Here is a 22,313-nt window from a genome sequence, read left to right on the forward strand (position 1 = left end):
TTTGGCAGCTGCCTGATGTCATTCAACCTGGTGGAGAAGGTGAGTTGGGAAGAGAAGGGACCGGGGACCCCGCACCGCAGGCTGGGAGTCCCTGCCGGGGCGACCCCAGCTCCTAGGAATCGCGCTTTCTCCTCTGAGACACAAACCCCGCATCCCCTCACCTCCCGGACCCGGCTGAACACGGAGTCGGAAGACACCGCCACAGGCCGGGGCAGCCGGCGGGGCCCTGGGCTGGTGCGAAGTGACCTCCAGGGAGGGCGCCGGGGCGGGGGCAAGGGCCTCCCCGGCGGGGGGGGCGTGGAAAAGCGGCAGGCTGGCGGCGCGGCAGCCCGGCAGGGCAGGGGATGTGCTGACGAGCCCAGGGCCCTCAGTGACGGGGCGTGTGCGGTTTTCTTGTTTGTCCGACACGTCAGAGGAGGGGCCGGAGGGGAGCGGGCGCCCCGCCCTGGGACGACCCGCTGTGGGGCCCCCGCCGCAGCCCAAGGGGCTCTTCGGGAGCAGCGGCGCGTTCTGGAGGAAGCGGGCGCAACAGTTCATCCCCAGCGCGGCCGGGGTCGCCATGACTGGCCTCTTTTCCGAGGCAGCGTCATGGGCGTGTTTGGGGAGCCGTGCGAGAGGAGCCGGTGGGGACGGGTGTGGTTACGGGAATTCCCCGGGAAAAACGCAAGGCCGTGCGTGAGTGGGAGGGCGGGGGGGGGTCCCCACCTTGTAGCTGAGCTTTACCTCACCAGTGCCCTCCCAGCCCCAAGCAGGAGACTTCGCAAGTGACAGGCACTAGGTGTCTGTGTTATTCTCCACTCATTTCGTGGTAGGGACACCCTCCGAATGTGCGAATGCGGGCGGTAAATGAACCGCCTGGCACCTTTTTCTGAGGGTCGTCCACAGTCTTGGTGCTCCAACGTTGAGGGTTTGGGAGAGCTGCTCAGGGTAATACTTTATTTTATTTTGTTATTTTCTTCTATTCTATTTTATTATTTTATTTCTTTTGGTAAGAATCACCTTACCCACGTAAACTTTCTCTAATAATTTGGGAAAAACAAAAAAGACCCATCTTTCCCAGAACTGCAGGAGGTAAAGCCAGTCTTTCACGGCAAGCGGGGGCCCTGCAGGGCGTGGGGGCTGGAAGACCGGAGCCCTGGGGCCCTCGCTTTCTCGAAGACGCCCTGCAGCCGCCCACCCCCTGCAGAACTGGGAGTGGAGACCCCTGGTCTAGCAACTGACCGACGGTCAAACGTGCATCGCCGAGAGTCGGGTGTGCATGGGCACCTTTGTGATCGACCAGCGGTCGCTCTCAGAGCAGGGGGCTGGGGGTCGAGACACTAAACTCAAGGACCCCATTTTCTTGGTGGGGTCTTCCCCGTGGTAACTGGGGAGCAGCCCATGATGCTCTGGGACCCGTTCGGGCCCAGGACTGGAGCCAGAGGAGGACTGCAAAGAATCGGGGCTCCCGCGATGAAGGTATGTCGTTCTGCTCAGCTCAGGCCGACGGACACGTGTCCAAACAGCTCCCGATTGCTTTAAAAAAAATGTAGCCAGTCTGCTTATTAGGGAGCAAGACCAACTACAACTTACGGAGGACGCCGGGTCAGCTCCGCAGGGAGGACACGGCCACCACCAGGGCCCCTCACCTCCCAGCTCGTCCGTGCGTGCGTTCCCCGAGGGGGCGGAACAGACGAAGGAGAGCAGTGGGCATGGTGATTCTAAAACCCCGCGTGCCGCGGGTCCGCGGGAGGCGCCGTGCCAGGAACATCAGAGCGGGGTGGGGGGGACCTCAGCCCCAGCAGGCCCAGGGGCCTCTGCAAACCGGCGGGGCGGCGGACGGCAGCGTCGGGGGGCGTCCTGTGCCGGCTGAGCCCTGCCGGGCTCGCAAGGCCTCGCCTGCGCTCTGCGACTGTTTCTAAGCGCTCGCCCGATTTGCCTCGAAGCCCCGGAGTGTGAGTGGCGGCGGCGGGGACATCCGTCCCGTCTGGGAGGCGGAGGGGTCCACGCGGGACGCAGGCCGCGCCGTGCGAAGAGCCTCCGTGAGGGGCACAAATCCTGCACGTGTGGGTTTCAAACACATTTGCCCCATTTACCTTGTGAAATGAAAAACCATGAAAATAGTATAAAGGATACAAAGATGAAGTTCTTAAATCCGCACAGCCCAGGTATTAGCCATTGTGACTAGAGGTGAACCGGTTCTGAGACTCAGGGGAATTTGGAATAGGTCACCTCTTTAAGGCTCTTTCAAGAGTAAAATGAGGCAAAAGAAAAAAACCCCAAAATCCCTGATTGTGGTTTAACTCACAGTGTCGTGAGCATAAAATAATGTGTGTGAATGTTAACATGCCAACTAAGCATAGGGAATTATTTCGTAAACTGTAACCATGGGAACATAAGGCGCCTGGCACCAAACTCCACGTGTCCCCTACATACACATATGACGCACAGACAGGCACAGCTGGGGGCAGCAAGGAGCCGAGGCTTGAAGGGCAGTGATGGACGCGGTGCAATGCACTCTCACTTATTTAGAAAAATGACCAACACTTGCTCTCTATTTATATTTAATTTCCTACTGCCATGTTTCCAATAAAGCATTACCTATAAGAAGTGTTTGGGGGCAAATTAAATGAGAACGTTTTATAATTAGTGCATCAGAAGCAAGCAAATAATTTCTCAAGCAGACTATGCCCCACCCAGCAGAGTTTCATGATTCCGGCTCTCCCAGGGGTGTGAGTTTTTGTTACATGCAGTCACGCAGCTGCACATAATTCCTGGGGTCCCTAGGAACTCAGAAGGGGGACCCTGAGCTCCGCAGGAGGGGGAGGGCTCCCAGCCCAGCGTGGGGCTGGCTCCCGGGGCCTCCTTCCGGTCTGTTCCTGAGACCTCTGAGCCTCAGCGCCCGACACTGACGGTGGAGGCAGGGCCTCCTCCGCTGGGTTCCTGGGGGGTTGGAATGAGAGCAACGTCTGGGCAGTGTCTGGCCAACATCCAATCGACGGGACCCGCTGTGATTAACACTTCGACCGATGCCTCAGGAGGTTCGAGCCCCGTTTCCCAAAGCAGGAGGTAGGTGCCCACAGAGCCTACTTCTCGCTTCTGTGTCCGGCAAATCTTACAAATGTCGCAGAGAAAATGGGCAGCGTAGCTCTAGGGCCCCGGGCCCGCAGGAGGGTGGCGGAGAGCCTGGCTCCCGACCCTTATTTTGTGAGGATAGGACCGTGTCCCAGGGGTTAGGGACGACTGTTTCAGGGGGCAGAGACGAGGTGCTCACCGAGGCCTGTCCACACTCAGCCCCTCTCCCTCCCGCAGGCTGACCCTCCCTCAGAAACCAAAACGACATGCCGCGCCCAGCTAAAAACTACGGCCGCAGGATGGCCACAGGGAGGCGGAGACAAGCCTCCGGGGGAATGAATGGCGTTTCCTAGAGAAGGCAGGCTGTGCGTCGGGGACGACTTGGCTCCTCGCTCACTTGACAGCCTTGCCCTGAGCTCAGGGTGCAAGGGGCGCGGCCCGCCGTCCACGTCCAGGGAGAATGAGGCGGTCAGAAAAACTCAGACAGTAGGTCTCCCTCGGTTTTTCACGTGAGTGTTTTGCATACATTGTGTTGCCACCCAAGAAACTGCTGCTATGGAATACAGGTTTACCTATGAAAGTGGCAATTTTATAGGGTGCGACTTAGGAAAATCTACATTTCTTTTTTTCCCCCTGTGGACAGAACATAACATCGCATGATGTTATGGGAGAAGGTGACGGTCCTGTGACCCACTCCTCGGAGCTCATCTTGCGCCGTCTACTTCCGTTTGGCTCCATGCACATCCTTGTCCCGTAACTGCCTGCCACTCCCCCCAATTTCAGAAATAAGGGAAAAGTGCCGTGGTCAGGTTTAGCTGGAGAGGCAGCGAGATGTAGAAAAGTCGCCCTTGAGACCTCTGGTGGAAAGGCCGCGGTGCCGTGCAGGCTGTGGAGACACTCTGAGTGTAACAGAAACCTGAAGAGCTATCAGTGTTTTGCAAGGAGTGCGTCCTCTGCTGATTCGAGACGGAAACCTTAACCTCCTCTACCACGAGCTCCCCTTTTGGGCCGTCTCGTGTCGGGGGCCGCCCTCCTGAGACCCTCCCCTTTAGGCCGCCAGAGCCCAGCGGAGTGTCTCGCAGGATGTTTAGGGCAAGAAGACTCCTGCTGTGTGCTCAGAGGCCTCCCGAGGGGAGGGAAGGGCAGGGGGAGGGGCGATGGAAGGGTCTCCTTTCCCCTCGGGGTTCTTTTTGTGACACCCTGTCCCTCTGGCATTCTCCTTGCCCCCAGCCTCAGGCGATGCTGGAGGAGGGGCTGCGCCATCCCCCAGGTGGGGCAAGTGGCCCGTGAGGCTTCCAAGCCAAAGCTTTGTGTCCCCGTTGGCAGAATGTTTGTTGCTGTGGTTATGGTTCTGTTTGCAAAACCAAGTGTGTGCCTAAGGGAAATGCGCCCAAATAGCCCTGGACGGGAGGAAGTGACCGGCGAAGCACACGTGCGGCCGGCCTTCCAAGAGGAAGCCCAGGACCAAGAGCCGTCCTCGCGAAGTCTCCTCAGTGTGTGCATGTCTGTGCACGTGTGTGCGAGGTTTGCTTTCACGGCGAGGAATGGGGCCAGACAGCCTCCTCTTTCGCGTCCGCATGTGCCCGGCCGCCCCTCCCTGGAGGCACATTCCTGGGCTCCTCGGGGGTTCTGAATGTGAGCCCCCGAGTCACAGTGACGTGCGTCCGCTTGAGCGCTCTGTGCCCTCTGAGAGCGCGGCGCTTGGGCAAACCCCTTCAGCCGCTTTCGTTATAAAGATGGGGCCGCACGTGCTGACCAACCCTCACTCCCACCAGCTGGACTTCAAGTGCCCAAATAAATGCCGAAGTGGCGAAGCCAGCTTTCCGCTTGTTCTTTGCCGCACAGAGTCAATGTGCGCAGGCTGGGCAGGCAGGAGCCGCGGGCGCAGAGCGGGAGGGGCCTCTGCGGTGGCTGCAGGTGCGGCTCCAGGCGGGCAGGGCTGGCGTCTCGGGCCACCAGGCGGGCAGCAGCTGCCCCCCCCTCGGTTCCAGGCTCCGCCATGAGGCTGGTTTGGGGGGGGTTCCACGGGAACCTGGAACCCAGAGGGGGCAGGCCCGCCGAGCCCAGGGGACAACGACAGGCCACTGACCCACAGAGGTCAGCGTCGGGGGAACCATGGGCTCCAGAGCGTCAAATCCTGAGCACCGCTGGGCCTGCTTGGGCGGCTGGACCCCAGGCCCGGTGGACCCCAGGCCCGGTGCAGACAGCAGGTGGGTTTCCTCGCCCAGGAACGTGGGGCTGGGCGGGCTGGGCCAGCGCCCCCAGTGGGCGGGGCGGCCTGCGGCCCCCCTCGGGCCTCACCTCCCAGGACTGGCTGCCTCACTGCCTGGGGCCCCTGCGACGGTAGGACTACGTCCAGTGCTGCCTGACACAAACGCGTGGTGGAGGGGGTGGAGCAACGCTGTGTCCACGCTCAGCAGACACTCCAGACTGCACCCCGAACTGGTTTCCAAGCTGCCTCCTCCTCCTCCTCCTTCCTCCCTCTGTCTCTCCTGTCTCCCTCTTCTCTTTAAAACCAGGTCATGGGCGTGTGTTTAGGGTCTCGAGGAGATCAATCAGAAACCGCCCCTCCCCCAGGGTACCAGCATATATGAAGTCCCTTCCAAGTCGCCTCCCATGAAATAGGGAGACTGAGTGTGACTGGGAGACCTTCCTGCTCGGCTCCTCCTACTGGGGCAGCCTCTGGGAGCGGACATTAGACGCTGACACCCCTCGCCCCGGGGCTTTTCCTTCTGCTCAGCAGCCCCTCGCCCTCCCCCCAGAATGCGACGGGGGCTTCTGGCACGGGGGAGCGGTCCCAGCGGAGTCCCGCGCAGGATCCCGCGAGGGTCTCACCTGAAACTTGGGACATGTCTTGGCTCTCACCGCTGTCCATTGTCCTCGGGTTATCTGAGGAAGAAAGGAAGGCATTGCAGGTCAAAACCGGGCACTCATGAGAAACGAGGGTGCGCGCGCCGGATAAAGAAGCCCCGTGTATTTAACAACAAGATTATCTGCCGGGAAGATTGTGCTTCCCTCCTTGCACACTCGCGGGAGTATCAGACGAGCACAGACCTTGATCCTTGCAAAAACGGCATTACAAAGATTTATAAAAATATCATTACCAGCCCAGGAAGACCAAATTTGTTATTTATTGTTAATTTCCCACCGCATAATAACCCAAAATGCAAACTGACTGCAACAAAATTAAGCAGAAAATTAAATGGCCCTGGGTCATTGTAGGCACGGAATTCATTCTCTTGGCTGATCCATAGTCATGTTCTTTCTAATTTACCGAGCATGCATCGGTGGACCTTGAGTCAGCTTGGTGACACGCACACAATCAGCAATCAGAAAAAACGAAGCAATTTGCTGGCGAATGTCTCATTTACCCAGGCAGGCTGCACATCTGAGCAGCCCGCGCGCTCTGTCCATCAATAATGAATGCGCCTCCAGCCTGGCAGGCGGGCCAGGCGGACACTTCCGTCTTTGTCCCCATGCTCTCCGGGCCCTCGCCTCAGACCCCGCCGCGCTCCCACGCAGGCAGAAGTGAAGCCACCCCGGCAGCGAAACGAGGCCGGCGAGGGCCCGAGCCTTCCTGTTTTGCTGACAGTCGGCTGGTTTGGGAGAGTAAAGCAGCCGGAAGACCTGCCTTTGCCCGGCCGGCCCGCCCGGCCCCAGGGAACGGCAGGGAGAGGCCGGCGCCCGTGGGCGGAGGACGAGGCGTCTGGGCTTTGCGCGCGGGGCCCTGGCCTGTGCCCGGCAGGTCTCCCTCAGGTGGCCGGGTCGGTGACAGCCGAAGGGGACCTCAACAATGCCGGCCCTTTCTGCTCCGCGGGTCAACCTGCAGGGAGACCTCGCTCTGAGCAGCCAACGGGGGCTGTTTAATGAATCGACACCACGTCACTATTTTCTGGGGGGTGGGGGTGGAGCGGGCTCGGTGTCCTTGGTCCGGATGTGCGGGCCTGCGCTGTGCGGCCTGTTCCAGGTAGGGACCTGGACGCAGGCAGAGGGCTCTGGGCGCCTCGCCGTCTGCAGCGGGCCTGCAGGCTGAGATCACACACGTGTGACCACGGAGCACATGGGACACACAGTCTGGTTTCAGAGGCGCCGACGCCAGGCTCGAAGCTGCGAAGGCCCGTCAGTTTTCCTGGATGGGGAGGGGTCTCACCTAATTGCGAGCGCCCCCCCAGGGTGTGTGAGGTGCAGTAGGAGTTTCCAAGGCTGTTGTGGGCCTGGGGGCGCGGCTGGGGACCACCGAGCAAAAGGCTCCATGGCCCCCAAGCGCTGCAGCCCGGGGAGGGGGGCGGTGGGAGCCCCCGCAGGCAGACCCACCAGCCCCCCAAGCAAACAGGAAGCGGCCCCGGGGTTCCCAGAGTTGCACGTCCTGAGTCGCACACACTAACTATAAAGGAGCAAAACTCGGAGATTCTTTTGAAACTGTCAAAACAGTTACAAAGAAACCAGAGAGATTTGAGAAGAGGAGAAAGCTCTGTAATTGCTGCGCAGCGCTAACGCCGGGCTCAGCTTGCTGAGGACGAGCCAGGCGGTCACAGCCCGGCTCCAACCCCCCCGCCCCGAACCGATTGGCGGGGACCCACGGGAGATCCAGTCTTGATCCAACAACTACTGCGGGAACACCACCCTGTTACACTGTTGACACTGGACTTTTCCACTATGTTTACAAATACACAGCGGCAGCTTTGCCTTGACCGCTAGGCACTGCTCAGTCGTAGGAAGGGATTTAACCAATACCTCATTGTATACACGTTATTTCCAATTCAAAGAAAAACCAAACGCTTCCTTAGGCCCAGCCCAGGGCCCCCCACCTACGCATGTGGCCGGAGCATGCACGCGCCCTGCCACATGCCTTCGGGGACGCTCCGAGTGTGCTGGAAGGGGCAGGATCCATCGGCCCCACGTTCAGCGCCGAGGTCCCCTTCACGCATCAGTCTGTCCAGGCGGGCGGAGAGGAGAGCGCGTCATGAATGAGAAAACTGATGCGCTGTGCTCATGGTCGCGCCCGGACCAGGCTCTGCTTGGCGGAAGCCCTGGCGCGGAGCGGTCCTCTTGCTCCGCTGTCCCGCGTGTGCCCAGGGCACCTTCCTGGGAGAGCCCCGCCCAGCACTGTCTGCACACAGAGGGGGCGGAGGTGTTACGGGCCGACCACCCTCAGCCAAGGTTGCTGGGTTTATGTGAGCATGTTCACTAAAGGTGCACCCCCTACGCGCGCACACACGCGCAGCCCGTGGAACTCACTCACACTCATCCGCTGCCTGCCAGCTGTGCTCAGACACCACGCCATCCCCCGGGCGGGCGGCCGGGCGGCCCCGGGGCCCCGCAGAGGCGACGCCCCTGCTCGAACTCAGGCCGGCTCTGCCCAGCGCCCCGGCACCCGGAATGACTGAGGAACCGCAGAGGACGACTCCCTGCAGATTCCCTGGCCTGCCTTGCCTGACCTCGCGCAGTGGGCAACTTGAAAAGCTCCCTCAAACTTCCCCAAACTCCGAATTTGCATCTCTTGGGATGAAAAAAAAAAAAATGTGGCTTTTGGTAACAGTGACTTTGCTTTTACGCAAAGACCAAAGGGCTAATCCCAGATTGGGGAACTGTTGGAGGGAGAGAGAGGACGCTCACCCCCTCCAGGACAGGGCGGGGGGCGGGCCTGTGGTCCTGGGAGGGGCAGTGAGACCCCAGCACCTCCTGGAGCTTGGGCACCGCCCGGCTCTGCGCTTCCTGAGCCCTCACTCCCACATGAGGGAGGAGGGCCCCGTGTCGCAGAGAAATCAGAACTCCGGCCCCGCCACGCTCTCCGCTGGAGAGGAGGCTACAGCCTGAAAGAGGGGCTCACCCCAAAGCGAATTAACACCTTCCCCTGAATGGGAACCAGGACGAGCGGGCCTGTGAAGGGGGTGCCAGAGGGGGTCCTCGTGCCGGACACTCGCTGCAGTTCTCCCCCTGCACGAACACCTGCGTGAGGGCAGGCGGGAGCCCACCCCGCGCGGCGGAGGGCGCGGCCTGGGGAGAGGCTCGCCTGTGCTGGGCGGGCCTCGCAGGTGCCTCGACTGCTTCTCCGGAGCACATGGGGCTGGGTCGTGCACACGGACAGGCGGACGCAGCGGGCGGAGGCGGGAGAGAGACAGAGACGGTGCGTGGCCGTCCACGGGGGACGCTACCACCACCCCCGCTTCGCCTGCGCGTCCGCAGCGGTCACCGATCTGGAAGTCTCTCTCTGACCTCCCCTCTCTCTCCTCCCTGTCTCCCCGTCTCCGTGTCTCTTCTCTGGTCCTTCTGATCAAACGGGATCCAGCGGGACTTCACTGGTTCCCGTTCTGCGGAGCCGGCATTTCGATGGCTTCAGAGAGTGGGGGACGAGGAGGGTCAGGCAAAAGGCCCTAAAGGCAGGAGCAAGCAGGCCCCCAGTGCCTCCGGCCGCATGGCCAGGCCTGGAAAACTTGGACATGGGTCCGTGCTGACCCTCCCGAGGAACTTCCCTTGGGGACAGTGAGACTTTTTGGAAACAGCCTCCCTGGCCTTGCCTGTCCTGCCTCCTCCCACGCCCCTGAGACACTGGGCCCCAGCCGTGTCCTGGGAGGGGCAGCGCTGAGCCCCGGGCGTCATGGCTCCCTAGCGAGGGGTCGCAAAAGTGTCCAGGAGTGTCCTCCTTGCTGCCTGCCAGCGACCGCGCGGCCCCAGGAACAGCCCCAAGAGCCCGGGAGCCGGGTGGCCCGGTCAGGCGCAGGGCGGGGGGCGCTCCCCAGACCCTCCCAGTGCCCTCTGGGCCCCCCGCCTCCACGACAAGCACCTCTCCTCCCGGCATTCGCCCCGAAATCGGGCTCTTCCCTGACTCCGAGACAGTGCGCCGGAGGAGTGAAGCCGAAGTAGGAGACGTCTGTCCGGACCCACAGCCCGAGGCCTCTTCAGGCCGCCCCCGGGGTGCGCAGCGAGCTGGGCTGGCCGCCGGGGCTGCGGGACCTGCCCCCTCGTGAGCACGCGCCCAGCCGCGGGCTTTGGGACCTCGGTTCCCTGGGGTTCGAACAACCGCGCTCTGTCCCCGCAAACGAATGTCGCGTGCAGCACGGTGACCACCGTTGCCAATCCCGCATTGCACGTGGAAAGGTCGCTGCCAGCGTGAGCCTTCGTGGTCTCATCGCAGGAAAAAACGTTTTCTGTAACTGTGTGCGCCGACGGGTGTGAAGGAGACGGACGGCGGCGGCCATCTTGCCATATATAAAAAAATATAAATATCGAATCATCACACCGTGCGCCTGAAACCAATATGATGGTATGTGTCAATCATACCCCAATAAAAAGACAAAGAAGACAGGTGTACGTGCATACGTGCACCTGCACACCAACGCTTCCCCTCCCCAGTGCTGCCTAGGGGGTTGCCTGCCCAGTAACATTTCCCAGCATTTCTCAGGCACCTTACAGAAGCCAGAAAACCTGGTCAAGGGAAGGACACTGGCGTTAGGTAGTTTCATTTAAACAACCTGCTCTGTGCCGGGCACCTCCCAGGGACACCGCCGAGGCCCCAGGACCACGAACATCGTCCTCCTCGTCCACCATTGTACCTGAGCGTCTGGCACCGTGGCCGACGTAGGGCGAGGGTCCAAGGCCCAGTTGGGAGATGTGTGTGTGTTTAATCTTAAACCTTGTGGTGATTGTTATTACACATAACCCACATTACCGTTTCCATTTTACAGACAAGAAAAGTGAGGCTAAGGCAGAAGTAGCCGGCCCCAGGGCACGCCCCCAGTGGACAGCAGAGCTGAGATTTGAACCCACGGCCACGCGACGGTGACACCTTTCCACTCTACTGTTCCTGCCGGTCAGGACGTCCAAGCCCAGCGCAGAATTCCCAGAGCTCACATGTATGATGTTACTGGGGCCTTAAGAAAAAATAAGTGCCTTCTTCAGCATATTCTGCAATGAGCACACACTTCCCCCCAAACCTCTACGACATGTTTCAGTCCCGGTTACTCGGGCCACTGTACCCCAGCGACTTTCCTGCATGACAAGTGACGTTGCGCTAATACTTGGGGTGACTTCCTGAGGCTCACATGACGCGGGTTTGGAAGGGGGCGGGTCTGTGGGGGGAGGAACAGGGGCCACGTCTGCCATCTATCGCCAACGCCGCCGGCCACAGCGCCCTTTAGGAAAAGCCACTGCGCAGCCCAGAGGACGGCCTTTCATTTCCCGCTCGCAGGCTTTATTTCTGCCCGTCTGTCGCTGTGAATGCCACGGCCCCGGAGAAAAGGAGCGTTTCCGAGAGAAAGCCACGGCCGTCGGCAGGCCTTCGTGCCGCGGCCGGGCGCCGACCGGCTTCCCCGACGCCCCGACAAACAGGCCGCGGGCCGGAAACGTCGTGCACACACTCCCTTCATTCTGGGTTCTTTTCATTTTTCAAAAATTAGCTGCCAATCCACACACTCTCAGGATCAGTCCCCAGAGGGAGGCTGGCGCAAATGATAATGAAAAACAAGACTGAACCGGGACAGCAGGGAACCCCCTTTGGCGCCCCCGCCCCCACCCTGAACCCGGCCACGGGGACCTGCTGCGGCCGGCGGCTCCCGTGACCCCGAGGGCACTGGCCAGGGAGGGTGGGCGCGGGGGGCCCGGGCGCCTCCTCGCACCAGCTCCGAGCTGTTCGGCACCGCCCTCGGCACGAGGTGCTTCACACAGAAGGAAAGGAACCAGGAGGACATCTTTAAAGGCGGCCATGGAGCCGCGTGTCTCAAAGGGATGTGGGAGAACAGACGCGAGCTGCCGTGTTAGAATTTCAGAAAGAGAAAGTGCAGTGGCCGGCGCACTGCTGGCAGGCGCCGGCCCGTCCTGGCAGCGCGGGGCCCCTGGGCCGGCCCCGTCCCGGACGCGCCCCGCCACGGGGGCCGAGGCCCCGGTGAGGCCCGGCTGTGTCCCGGCTCTCAAGCCACTGGCCCTGACTGCTGTTCGCTCAGCAGCCGCCCCCTCATTTCCACGGGCCGCGTTACAGGACCTTTCCTCAGTCTGACCCGCCTCGGAAGGCCACTTCTTAAGTCGCTTCCTCAAATATAAATGGCGTTTACACTTCATCACTGAAGTAAAAAATCTAAGTTTAGACTCATCTTCTTCTAGCCTCTTCCTGATTTTAGAGGACCTTCATGCATGGCCAAACAACAGCCTAATAAAAGGAGACCTACATCCTAAAAACATACAGAAACTGCCCCAAATACGGACTCCCACACATGTACCCCAAAGTGCCGACGTCTTGTCACTGATTAGGATCAAGGGAAGAGGGAGAGGGGCCCCGGACAACTTCCTGTTCTATTATTTTCAAAGTGTTCCCCCCCCCACCCTAACACTTTCAAAACAGATAAATACAACATCCCCGTATTTAACAAAGGTTTTTACTCAGGAGGCAGTCTGCTGTCGCAAAGAGCACAGCATGGCACCGGACCTTCTGCGCCGGGAAGTCACCTCAACCCGCCAGGAGATTAGTTCACGTGGACAAGGTAACACTCAAAATGAAAACCGAGCGCGCTAGAGAGATCCACGAGCACAGCCGTAACACCCTCAGGTGCACCTGTGAACCTGGGCTTCCCACAGCACCTTTTGACTTCTGTTTAAAGAAGTCTTTGCAGAAGTTTCTTTGGCGAAAGTTCTGTTTTATTTAGACCCAAGGAAGTAAAATTATGCAAATCCTCACAGGAATGACCATTTGCTTACAGATCCATAGACCTGTGTTTATTAACAATGGCTGGGAAGCCATTGTGACTTGCCCGCTAAGGGCGCTGCTTTAGGAACTAAATTTCTTCCCCTTGTGTTTCGATGAGTCTCTACTGTCTAACTGGCAGCGAGGTCCGATCTACACATCTAGAGACAAACACAGCCAGAAAATGTGCCCCAGAGCTGACACACCGTGGGTCCGGGTTTGTTGTTCCCAGATGTCTTGTCACTCCCGGCCCTGGCCGCACAGAGGCCTGCCCGGCCCGCCCTCTAACGCGGGGTGTCCTGTCGGAGCTCCGGAGAGGAGCAGGCACAGCTTCCCGGTGACTCCCTGACCCCTCCAAGCTGCTCCGGCCACAGGGTTTCTGAACGAATGGAAAATGCTTTGCGAAGAGCCCTGGGCTCAGTTCTTTCACAACACCCACAAAATTATCACCTATAATCCATTAAAACGAGGTAACTTTTCATAAAAATTATTTAGGAAGTGATCTATGTTCCCATTTTTAATGATGGTCACAGCAGACAGAATATGGACCCAAAACTTCGATTGCTGAAATCTAGTCCAGCTTTTTAGTAGCTCCAGTGGTTTGGCCGATCACCTCACTCTCACTCTGTTTCCACGAGGGTAGAGGGAAGAGCCAATGCATCCCAGCTGATACAATATATCACCAATTGATACACGGATCAATTATTTGGTGACAAGAACTGCTATGGCAAGAAACCAAATAATTATAGAAAGGAGGACCACTTGGGTGCCAACTGGTTCCTTCAGGGGATCACAGCAGCAAGAGGAGTTCTCAAGCTCCTCTTTGTGAGGAGAACTCGCACGAGCCCAAACCTCAAAGCCTCTGGAGACCACGGTCCCCGGGGGTCGCAGCCCCCCGGGCCTGCTCAGAGCCCACTCCGCACCCTGCAGCCCTCAGCGGCAGTGTTCCCACGCAGCCCCGGGGGCGGGGGGGGGGGTGGTCAGGAGGACCTCACAGCGGCTACGACTTCCTCATTCGGCAGCTACAAATATCGGCATGTCTTTATTTATAATCTGGCAGAAAATGCTCACGTCCTTCAGAGAACAAACTGTGAGAGGGCTCAAGTGAACCACCGTAGTCTGATTTTCCTGCAGCCCTTAGATATGTTTAAATTATTTATTTTCAACGTTTTACTTTAAGATTTTTTTTTTTTTTTTTTTAGCAAATTACATTCCTCTTACGAAAGCCTTGTCTGCTCTAAATTAACCTGAACATCCTTTAAATGCAGGGAAACATATACAACCCCAGGCAGGGGCAAGAAAACACAGGCGGAGAAGCACTAGACATATCCAAATCTTTTTAAAATGGTAATTAGTTGCCTTATCTCTAACAACCTGAGATAATTAGCCGGGTGATTTTAATTTAATGAAGTAGGATACTCAGTGTATCAATATGTTTCACTGTGGATCTCTTGGAAGATCACTTTAATTTTCTGCCATACACAAAACTCGGTGCAAAGGAGTGGGGAAGGTCGCCTTCTCAGGCTCCCAGCGGGGCGGGTGCTGGGGGCCACTGGCTCTCTCTGGTCCCATTAGGCCCTTGGGAGCACATTTCAGACTGCCTCCAAGCAAGGTCAGGAGAGATCAATGCCTCGTGTTCATTTCTCCTAAAGATTCTAAATTAAACATTTCCCCATTGGTTCCAGGGAGGGATCTTATGTGCTGTTTTATTTGCTCCAAGGTTGCCAGTAAAAATCTGATTTAACCACAAAAATGTACCCAAAATTGATGAATCAATACGCAACGTGGAACTCCTGGCTTCAGACAGGGACGCTCATCCACACCGTACCGTTCACTTTTAAACCATTTCAAATGGACAGAAAGTGCTTTAGAGGGTCAAGGTTAGTATGCGAGCTCAGAAATGAAGCATAAAAATCTATTTCAATAGGTAGAAGGCCATTGAAAAATACTTCATGCCCTCTTTGGTTGTTTTGATGGCCTCTGCCAAACAGCACACGTGAGCAAAACGGGACGGGGGGAGGGGGCGCAGAGGGCAGAAAAGGAAAGAACTGAGGCGGGAGAGTGGGCCCCCCTTTGCCGCCCGCCCCGCAGGCTCCGCACCCACTGCCTGTCGACCGGAGTGCGCTTTTGGCGCGAACATGGCAGGAAGAGAGTCAGATTTCCTTGAGCAGTGAGTGATTGCTGGAGCAAAAGGCGCCCTGCCCATGTGGGCAAGAAAGTATAGAGACGGCCTTTGCCCACGAATGAGGGCCCCTTTTAAGCCACCCATTACATGGCGGCCCCCCCATGTGCTATCAGGGGTGGCGCGTGGGACCCCCGCGAGCAGGGAGAGCCGTGGGCCTTCCTGTCTCTCCCCATCGCCCCGCGGGTGGGCAGCGGGCGGGTGCGGCAGGCCCCGGGCGCCAGGGACAAGGGGCGTGGGCCCCCGTCCAGCGAGCGCGGCCAACGCCCCGGGCTGGGGGGCACTCACCGGTGCGCCTGTGCCTCCCACGCAAGTCCCGACGTGGACAATTTGGGTCGGTGGGCCGCGGAGTCCCCTCAACTCAGCCTCCTGGGAGGGACCCTGCAGCCCCGCCGGTGGCCTCCTCCTCTCTGCCGCCCTCACACTCCGCTGGGGCGGAGAGAAAGGTGGGACCATTTGCCAAATATGCAAAAAAGGAGGGAAGAAAGTTTTCTGTCAGGAAAACAGAGGCAGGAAGGGAGCCTGAGCTTCCTGCCCTGACCAAAGCGGGTTCAGAGATTATTTGCCCCTCTGATGTGACAGGTTGTGGGGGAGCACGGGCCTCTCTTAGTCAACAGGAATCGCGAGTTCCCCAAAGGCCGAGCCAGCCATGGGAGACGGGGACTGGGGCCCGCGGCGGGGGACGCGCGGCCCCCGCACCTGGGACTTGGGGTTTTCGCCGGGCCTCACAGCTTCCCACCGGGCGGCTCGCTGACGGCACAGCCATTTGTCACAGTCAAACGTGAGAAAGAAAAGGAGGCGCCACACCCATCAGGCGGACGCCGTGCCCGGGCCTCAGCTGCTCCCTTCGGGCCCTGGGGACGGGGACGGGGACGGGGACGGGGACTGGCACCCACCACAGGGTGGGCCAGCCCATCTCTCTACTCAGAAACGTCTGCGGAGCTGCTTCTGTTGGCTGCCCCACCTCACTCTCAGTGGTTCCTAATATCTTAGAACTATTTCTCAGAACATCGTCAAACCCTTCAAAACGACGTCAAACACAAGCTGTTAAAGCCACAGCCCGGGAAATCGAAGGGCGGGAACCCATGTTACAGGAGGCGAAGCTCCGGTGGGAAGTCATTTATTAAACTGCAAAGAGCGGCAGTCCCACCACAGGTCCCCAGGAAGAAGCCGTGGGCGCGGCTGGTCGGCACCATGATAAAAACTGCCGGCGTGGGCTGCCCGAAGTCCCCGGCGCGCCGGCGCTATCTCCCCGTCGCCTGAGCTTTGGAAGTGTGCGTGCAGCTGATACCTGGGACTCGGCTCGCTGGGTTGCCTCCCAGGAGCACAGGCGCCTGTTGGGAGCAGAGCAGGAGGTTCCGTGTCGAGGTGGGACCGGCCCAGCGGCTCGGGGCCTGGAAGCATGGCCCACTTGTGGCTTTTACAGCTAGTGTTTCCTCCCAAGAAATGGGCTCTTGCACACACGTCTGGGGGCTCTGCAAACACAAGCAGGGACAGCAGACAGGAAGCAGTGCAAGGGCCAGGGCGGGGCGGGGGGGGGAAGTAGGAGCCACCGCCCCCCCCGAGTGTCCGTCGGTCTGAGAAACAGCATGTTGCCAGAGGGTTTGCCCCCGTGAGCTGCGCCCGCGGCCGTGAGCCGGCCTTAGATGGAGCCTGCAAGCCAATGGCGTCTCGTAATTACACGACTCGGGGAGAGGAGAAGCAGAGAGGCCCCCCCGCAGTGCCGGCATGACCGATTCCGGGCTGGCTGTGCCCGTGGCCGTGAGCACGCGGCGCGAGGCAGACACCGCCGTGCCTGCTTATGCCGTCACTCACCATTATACGTTTCAAAAGCCGTCCCGTTTTTGTAAAAAGTAAAAAACAAACAGCCGAACAAGAACCAAAAGGAAGGGCTGCAGTACTCGGCTCCGGCGGTCTGAGGCTTCTCTCTGCAAGCGTGTGCACACTGCGCGTGTGTGTGTGTGTCTATTTCCTGTGCCCATTAATGCCCACATAGCCTTGCAGTGTACACACAATACGTGTACGTGGGGTGGGGGTTTCATGGTACGCAGTAGGTAGTAGAGACATAGAGCTCCCTCAGATTTCAGAAGTCTCTCCATATTGACAATATGCCACTACATTAGCCAAACACGCAACACACAAATCCAAGTCGAGTGGGAAAAAAAATTCCCCAGACCAGAGAACCACCATCCTCAAACTCTAAGCCTCCAGTCAAGCGAGGACAGCGCGGAGGTCTCCCCACCTGTGGCTTCAGGCCTCCAGCCAGGACCTTCACTGAGACCCTAATTTTTCACCAGGAGAAGCGGCTGCCAGGACGGCCCTGGTCTGCCTTCCTGGAGACCGAGGGCCAGCTGTGCAAAGGGCCGGACAGGACCCACGCCCCCTTCTTCACAGACCTGGCGGGCTCCCCCGAACAGGGGCTGTGGCTGCTCGGGGGGGTGCCTGAAGTCTGCAGCGTGTGCAGTTTGTCAACGTGCAGCACTTGGACGGAAACACAGAGGAATCAGACGCACCGCCATGACGGAGCTTCTGAACTCCTGCCTCACGCTGTCACCCGAAAACAAAACGGGAAGAAAATATGACCCCTTCACTTGGGAAGACAGTACAGGCATCGGCACTGCTAGGCTTTTAGACCAGGAGGCACTTTTTTTTTTCCCCCATGTAAAAAGGGGATAAACATGGACGTTTGTGGGGAATTTTGAAATCAGATACATTGTATCAAACCAGGCCGGCACAGGACTTTAAACAGTGACATCATTATTTCTATTTGTGTATGCAAGTTATTTTTTAACATGTTCTGCACATTCTACGATGGAAGCAGGTAATCCTGTGGTGGATGTTTGTCCCTGTTTAAGTTTTAAGCCACAAACCAAATAATCTGATTTGTCATGGAAACAATTATGCCACATTTAATATAAATAGTATTTAAATCGTTACTTTCAAAATCCCATGTAAAAGATGAGTCCCATTAACCTCATCAAACAAAACATTTTGAAACAAAGAAATAAATTCAAGAGGCTCCAACCATTTCCGGCAGGTCCTCTCCGCCTCTCACCTCATTAACCAAAGAGAACCAATCCTTACAACCATTTCAATTTCCATCTGCGCTGCAATATCATGCATATTAAATATTTTCAACTTTCATATATATTTTTTTTCCTCTTTGAACAGAAGTTGAGTTGACTAGTAAGGAGATGGGTCTTCAACAGCAGTTTGTCACTTCAAGTGCCAAGCGAGGCGCCTGGGAGCTGGAAGGCGCCTGGGAGCTGGAAGGCGCCGGGCGGCGCGCCGGGCAGGGAGCTGAGCGGCTGCGCGGTCAGGCGCCCGCTGGCCCTCGCCCTGGGCGCGGGCACCGGCGGAGGACGAGCCTGAGTTTCAAAGCTGTGCCTGATGCAACCCTGGGAGGTCCCCACGCAGCTCAACCCCTGGATGCCGAGCTCTCTGCCGCCAAACGGGAAAAACACACACATCCCACCTCCGGGAGGTTCCTTAGGAAACACCAGGGACCCCTGGCAAGGTTTGAACACACTCCCCATTCAGCCCCAGGAGCCTGATGTCCGGTCACCCCGGTGCTCCCTCGCCCTAGAGCCCCGCTCGCACTCAGCAGGGGCACCTACTAACTTTTCCAACCGGGAGAGCCCTGTTTTGCAGAAGGCAAGCTCAGACCCGGGTTTCATTTACTCTACGGTAAAAGCACAATCTCTCACTCCCCGAAAGAAGAAAAAAGGTCTCTGTGAACCACTTCGTGACGGCTGGGCTCCTGATCTCGCCGCACCAGGACGTGTATCGATGCCGGCGCGACTGCGCCGGGCAGTCCGCCCGGTGACGGCCGCGGCGGCCCCGAGCCGCCGCGCTGGCGGCGGCTGTGCACCTGCGCTCTCGTTGTCCCCAGAAAGCAGAGGCGGATCCGCGGTGGGGATCTTCCTCCTCGCCTTTTCTTTCCGTCTCGTTCCCCTCCTTGCCCCCAACATCCACCAGCTACCCCAGGTTTCCCTTCTGAAATTCAATTCAAAACACTCACGTGGATTTGGGCGTCGCACTTTGGGGGCCAAGACTGATCCTCGGGCTCGACGGGCACCCTCGGAGCCAGGACTCCGTCCGCCCCGCCGGCTCGCCTGTGTCGGCCGCCTCGGAGCGGCCCAGCGTCCCGCCGGCTCGGCTGCGCTCCGCGGAGACCCAGGGACCGCCCCGCAGTCGCCGCCGGCGCGGGGCCCCGCAGGCACTTGTTAGAGCGCCTGGCCGCCTCGGCCGCCTCGCGCTTCCCGGCTTTCTTTCACAACGACTTCCTGGAGTTGCTCACTCGCATTGTTCCCCATTTCTCTGCCACACGCCACACTCCCCACCCCCCGCCGGGCCGACCCGGCTCTGGCGCTGCCGACAGCCCGCCCGCTGCCCCGCGCTCACAGCGCCGCCCACGGGCCGCGCACCTGGCACTCCGGGCCGCGCCCCTGCGGGCCCGCGCTCCGCCACCTGCGGCCGCCGCCCCGCGCCCCTCGGACTTCGGGGCTGCGCGCTCGGGGGGTCCAGGCCCGACCTCGCTGCAGCCGCCCCGGCCCGCCCCGCGCGCATGCCCCGGCCATCGGTCGGGCACACAGAGAGGGACACGCGCGGGACTCGGAGCTGGACTCGGAGCGGGACGTCGATCGGGACTCGGAGCGGGGCATGGCTTGGGACGCGGAGCGGGGTGCGGCCCCGGGCTCGCAGCGCCGCGCAGAGCCCAGCGCACCGCCCCCGCCCCGCCGCTGGGTGGCCGGCCCGCGCGGGACCGTCCCGACCGCAACTCTGCGGCCGCGCGCAGAAACTTTGGGGCGGCGCGGGGCTGGCCTCCGCCCCACAGAGCCCCGGGCGGCGGCGGCTCGGGCCGTACCTGCTGGCGCTGCCGCGGGCTGCAGCCGCGCCCGGCGCGCCTCCGCCACCCCCGCGCGCAGCGCGCCCCGGCCCGCCCCTCGCCGCGGCGCTTCCTCGTTCCAGCGCCGCATCGTCCCGCGGCCCCGCGCGGCTGGCGGTGGCCCGTGCTCTGCGCCCCGGACCAGGCGGCGGGATCGGCCGCGACGCAGCAGGACCTGCGCTTAACCCTTGGGGACCCGGCGCGAGCGACGCGGGAGGAGGGACCCGCGCCTTCAGGCCTCGCCACCCCTTGCCCGGGGCCGCTCGCCGCGGGCCCCGCATGCTTGCCAGGCTCGGGGGACTCGCGGGACCCGGGACCCCAGGAAGCACTTTCCCCGGCGTCTGGGGCGTCCCCTGCCCGCCCTGCTCTCCTTCCCTGGGAATGGGGCACTTGGCTCCCAGGTTCTGGCTGCGACCCTAAGTAGTGAGTGCCCACCCGAGGGGGAGGGAAAAGTTGATCCTCCGCAAGCGAGGGAAGGTGCCATGCATTTTCCCAGACAACCAATGGAATACCTCTTGGCTCTCTTCCCTCCCACCTGCTTGCTGCAGAAGTTAGGATCGCGCCTTCCATCTTGGCCCCTGTGCACACGCAGGTGTGGAAGGGCGGTGGGGAGGCTGCGGTGGCAGGCAGGGCGCCCCGCTGTGCGGCTCTGCGCCCCGCAGGCTCCCCTCCCAGAGCGGAGCCGCAGCATGCGCGCAGGGCGCAGCGGGATTCAGTGAGAGCAGGGATGCGCTCTGACAGCTCAGCTCCTCGCACCCGGAGGAGCCCATCCGTCTGACAAGCCGGGCACTGCCTGGCTGGAGCAGAAGAGGAATAGTCCTGAGATGAAAGTCCTTCAGGACCTGCGCGCTGGGCAGTGAGGCGCTGGAGAGCACCTGGGAGCAGGAGCGACTCGGTCCCCGTGTAGCTGGGGCTGAGCAGGAGGACTCCCGCCTGAGAGGGAGGTTGGCGCTGCGGGCCTCCGGGGGACAAGCCTGCAGGTCTTGCAGGTGGGGAGAGCCGTGGTCAAGGGAACCGGGCCAGAAACGTCCCTTTAGGGCAGCTGAGTGTGGCAGGAACGCTTGGGGTCCGGGTGTGCCTGGCAGAGGAGGCTGCTGGCGGCAGGGCCCAGGCGCCCACTGACCAGCTCTACTCGGGGGCCCCTGGAAGTCTCTTCCACCCGTGTGAGCGCGAACAGCATCTAGCCACAGGGTTCCGGGACCACCTGCCGATCGCCCACTGCTCGCTGCTCCTGAGAGGGGTCTGCGGGGCCCCGGGGAGCCAGGGAGCACCCTGCTCAGAGCCCAGAGGAGGCAGGGCTAGTGAGAGGCCCGGGGCTTTCACTCCTCGGCCTCCGGCTCCTGCAGGACCTTGGGCAAGTTATTGAAGGCCCCTAAGCCGCATCGGCCTTAGCTGCAAAAGCAGTAAGTGCCACCTCGTCCTAGGAGCTCTTGTCAGGGTTAAATGAGGCACCAAGCATAAGGTGCCAGCCCCAAGGGGCGGCGGGGCTCGTCTGGCACCTGGACATCCGCCGCCCCTTCCACCTGGACTGCCTCTTCCAACATGTGTCTGTCCCCAGGAGTGTGAATTCGGGACTTGGGCCTGGTCACCCGGCCATCAAGGCAACCCCTCCTGAGGCAGAAGAGCATGAGACAGGAGCCCCGCTTGGGCCGTGTGACCTTGAGCGAGGCCCTTAACCTCTCTGAGCCTCAGTTTCCCCACCTGTAAACTGCTGGCGTTGATATCAGCTACCTCACAGGACTGTTTGTGGGTTACGGAGATCACACAGGGAGGACCTGCTCAGGGCCAGTGCCCCGCTGAGAAGAACGAGGCCCCGCCTCCTGCTCCCCACCCCTGCGAGCAGGTGGGGCAGGAGGAGCTCAGGGTGCAGCCGGGGTCTGTGCGTGGGTTTGGCGGGGCCAGAGAGGACCCACAGCAAAAGGCAACAGTGAAAGCACGTTGCAGGGGAAAATAGAAATTGAAAATAGGTGCTGCTTTTAAAAAACTACAGGCCTAACGTCATTTCACTCCTTCAGGGACAGGCATATATTACACATGGCTGTTTTCAAACTATTAGAGAGGTTCCTAGGTAGAGCGTATTGACACAAAAATGGCTAACTTGCCCACGTTACTTCCTTTGAGACAGCACAACCCAAACAATAAAGAGGACCTGCAGGGTTCACCCGGGCTGCTCTGCGGAACCTTCCGCAGAAGCGCTTCTGCTCCGGCCGGGCGGGGGCGGGCGGGCCGCGGTGCTTAAAGAAAAGCCAGCTTCACAGAGGCAAAAGGTGGTCTGGTGGGCAGGTCATCACACGGGCTGCAGTCTCGCTTGTCACTCGCTGTGTGAGTCTCGGCGGGCCGTTGAGCCTCTCTGAGCCTCGGTCGGCCATTCGCAGAGCATCCCTGTGCTACAGGACGAGGGGAAAGCAAACAAGGCCATGTGTGTAAGCGGTGATCACCATTAGAATTGTGTGTTTTCCAATTAAAAAAAAATCTGTAAAACAGCAAGCAAATGAGCATCCTTTCTCTCCCCCAGT

General features: G+C 59.9%; 1 protein-coding gene across 1 annotated transcript in view; it reads right to left on the reverse strand.

The window, feature by feature from the left end:
* The window catches only part of IKZF1 (IKAROS family zinc finger 1), a 79,337-nt gene extending 60,256 nt beyond the window's left edge, over positions 1–19,081 (reverse strand). Inside the window, exons 1-2 of the mRNA XM_054571280.1 lie at positions 18,931–19,081; positions 5,890–5,943 (exon numbers count right to left, since the gene is read on the reverse strand). Coding sequence (XP_054427255.1) covers positions 5,890–5,929 — 40 coding nt within the window. The 5' untranslated portion in view covers positions 5,930–5,943; positions 18,931–19,081. The remainder of the gene's footprint in view (positions 1–5,889; positions 5,944–18,930) is intronic.
* Positions 19,082–22,313: the final 3,232 nt, after the last annotated feature.

Source organism: Pteronotus mesoamericanus, unplaced genomic scaffold (assembly GCF_021234165.1).
Source record: "Pteronotus mesoamericanus isolate MK-2021 breed Mesoamerican mustached bat unplaced genomic scaffold, CSHL_Meso_final contig_220, whole genome shotgun sequence".
NCBI lineage: Eukaryota > Metazoa > Chordata > Mammalia > Chiroptera > Mormoopidae > Pteronotus > Pteronotus mesoamericanus.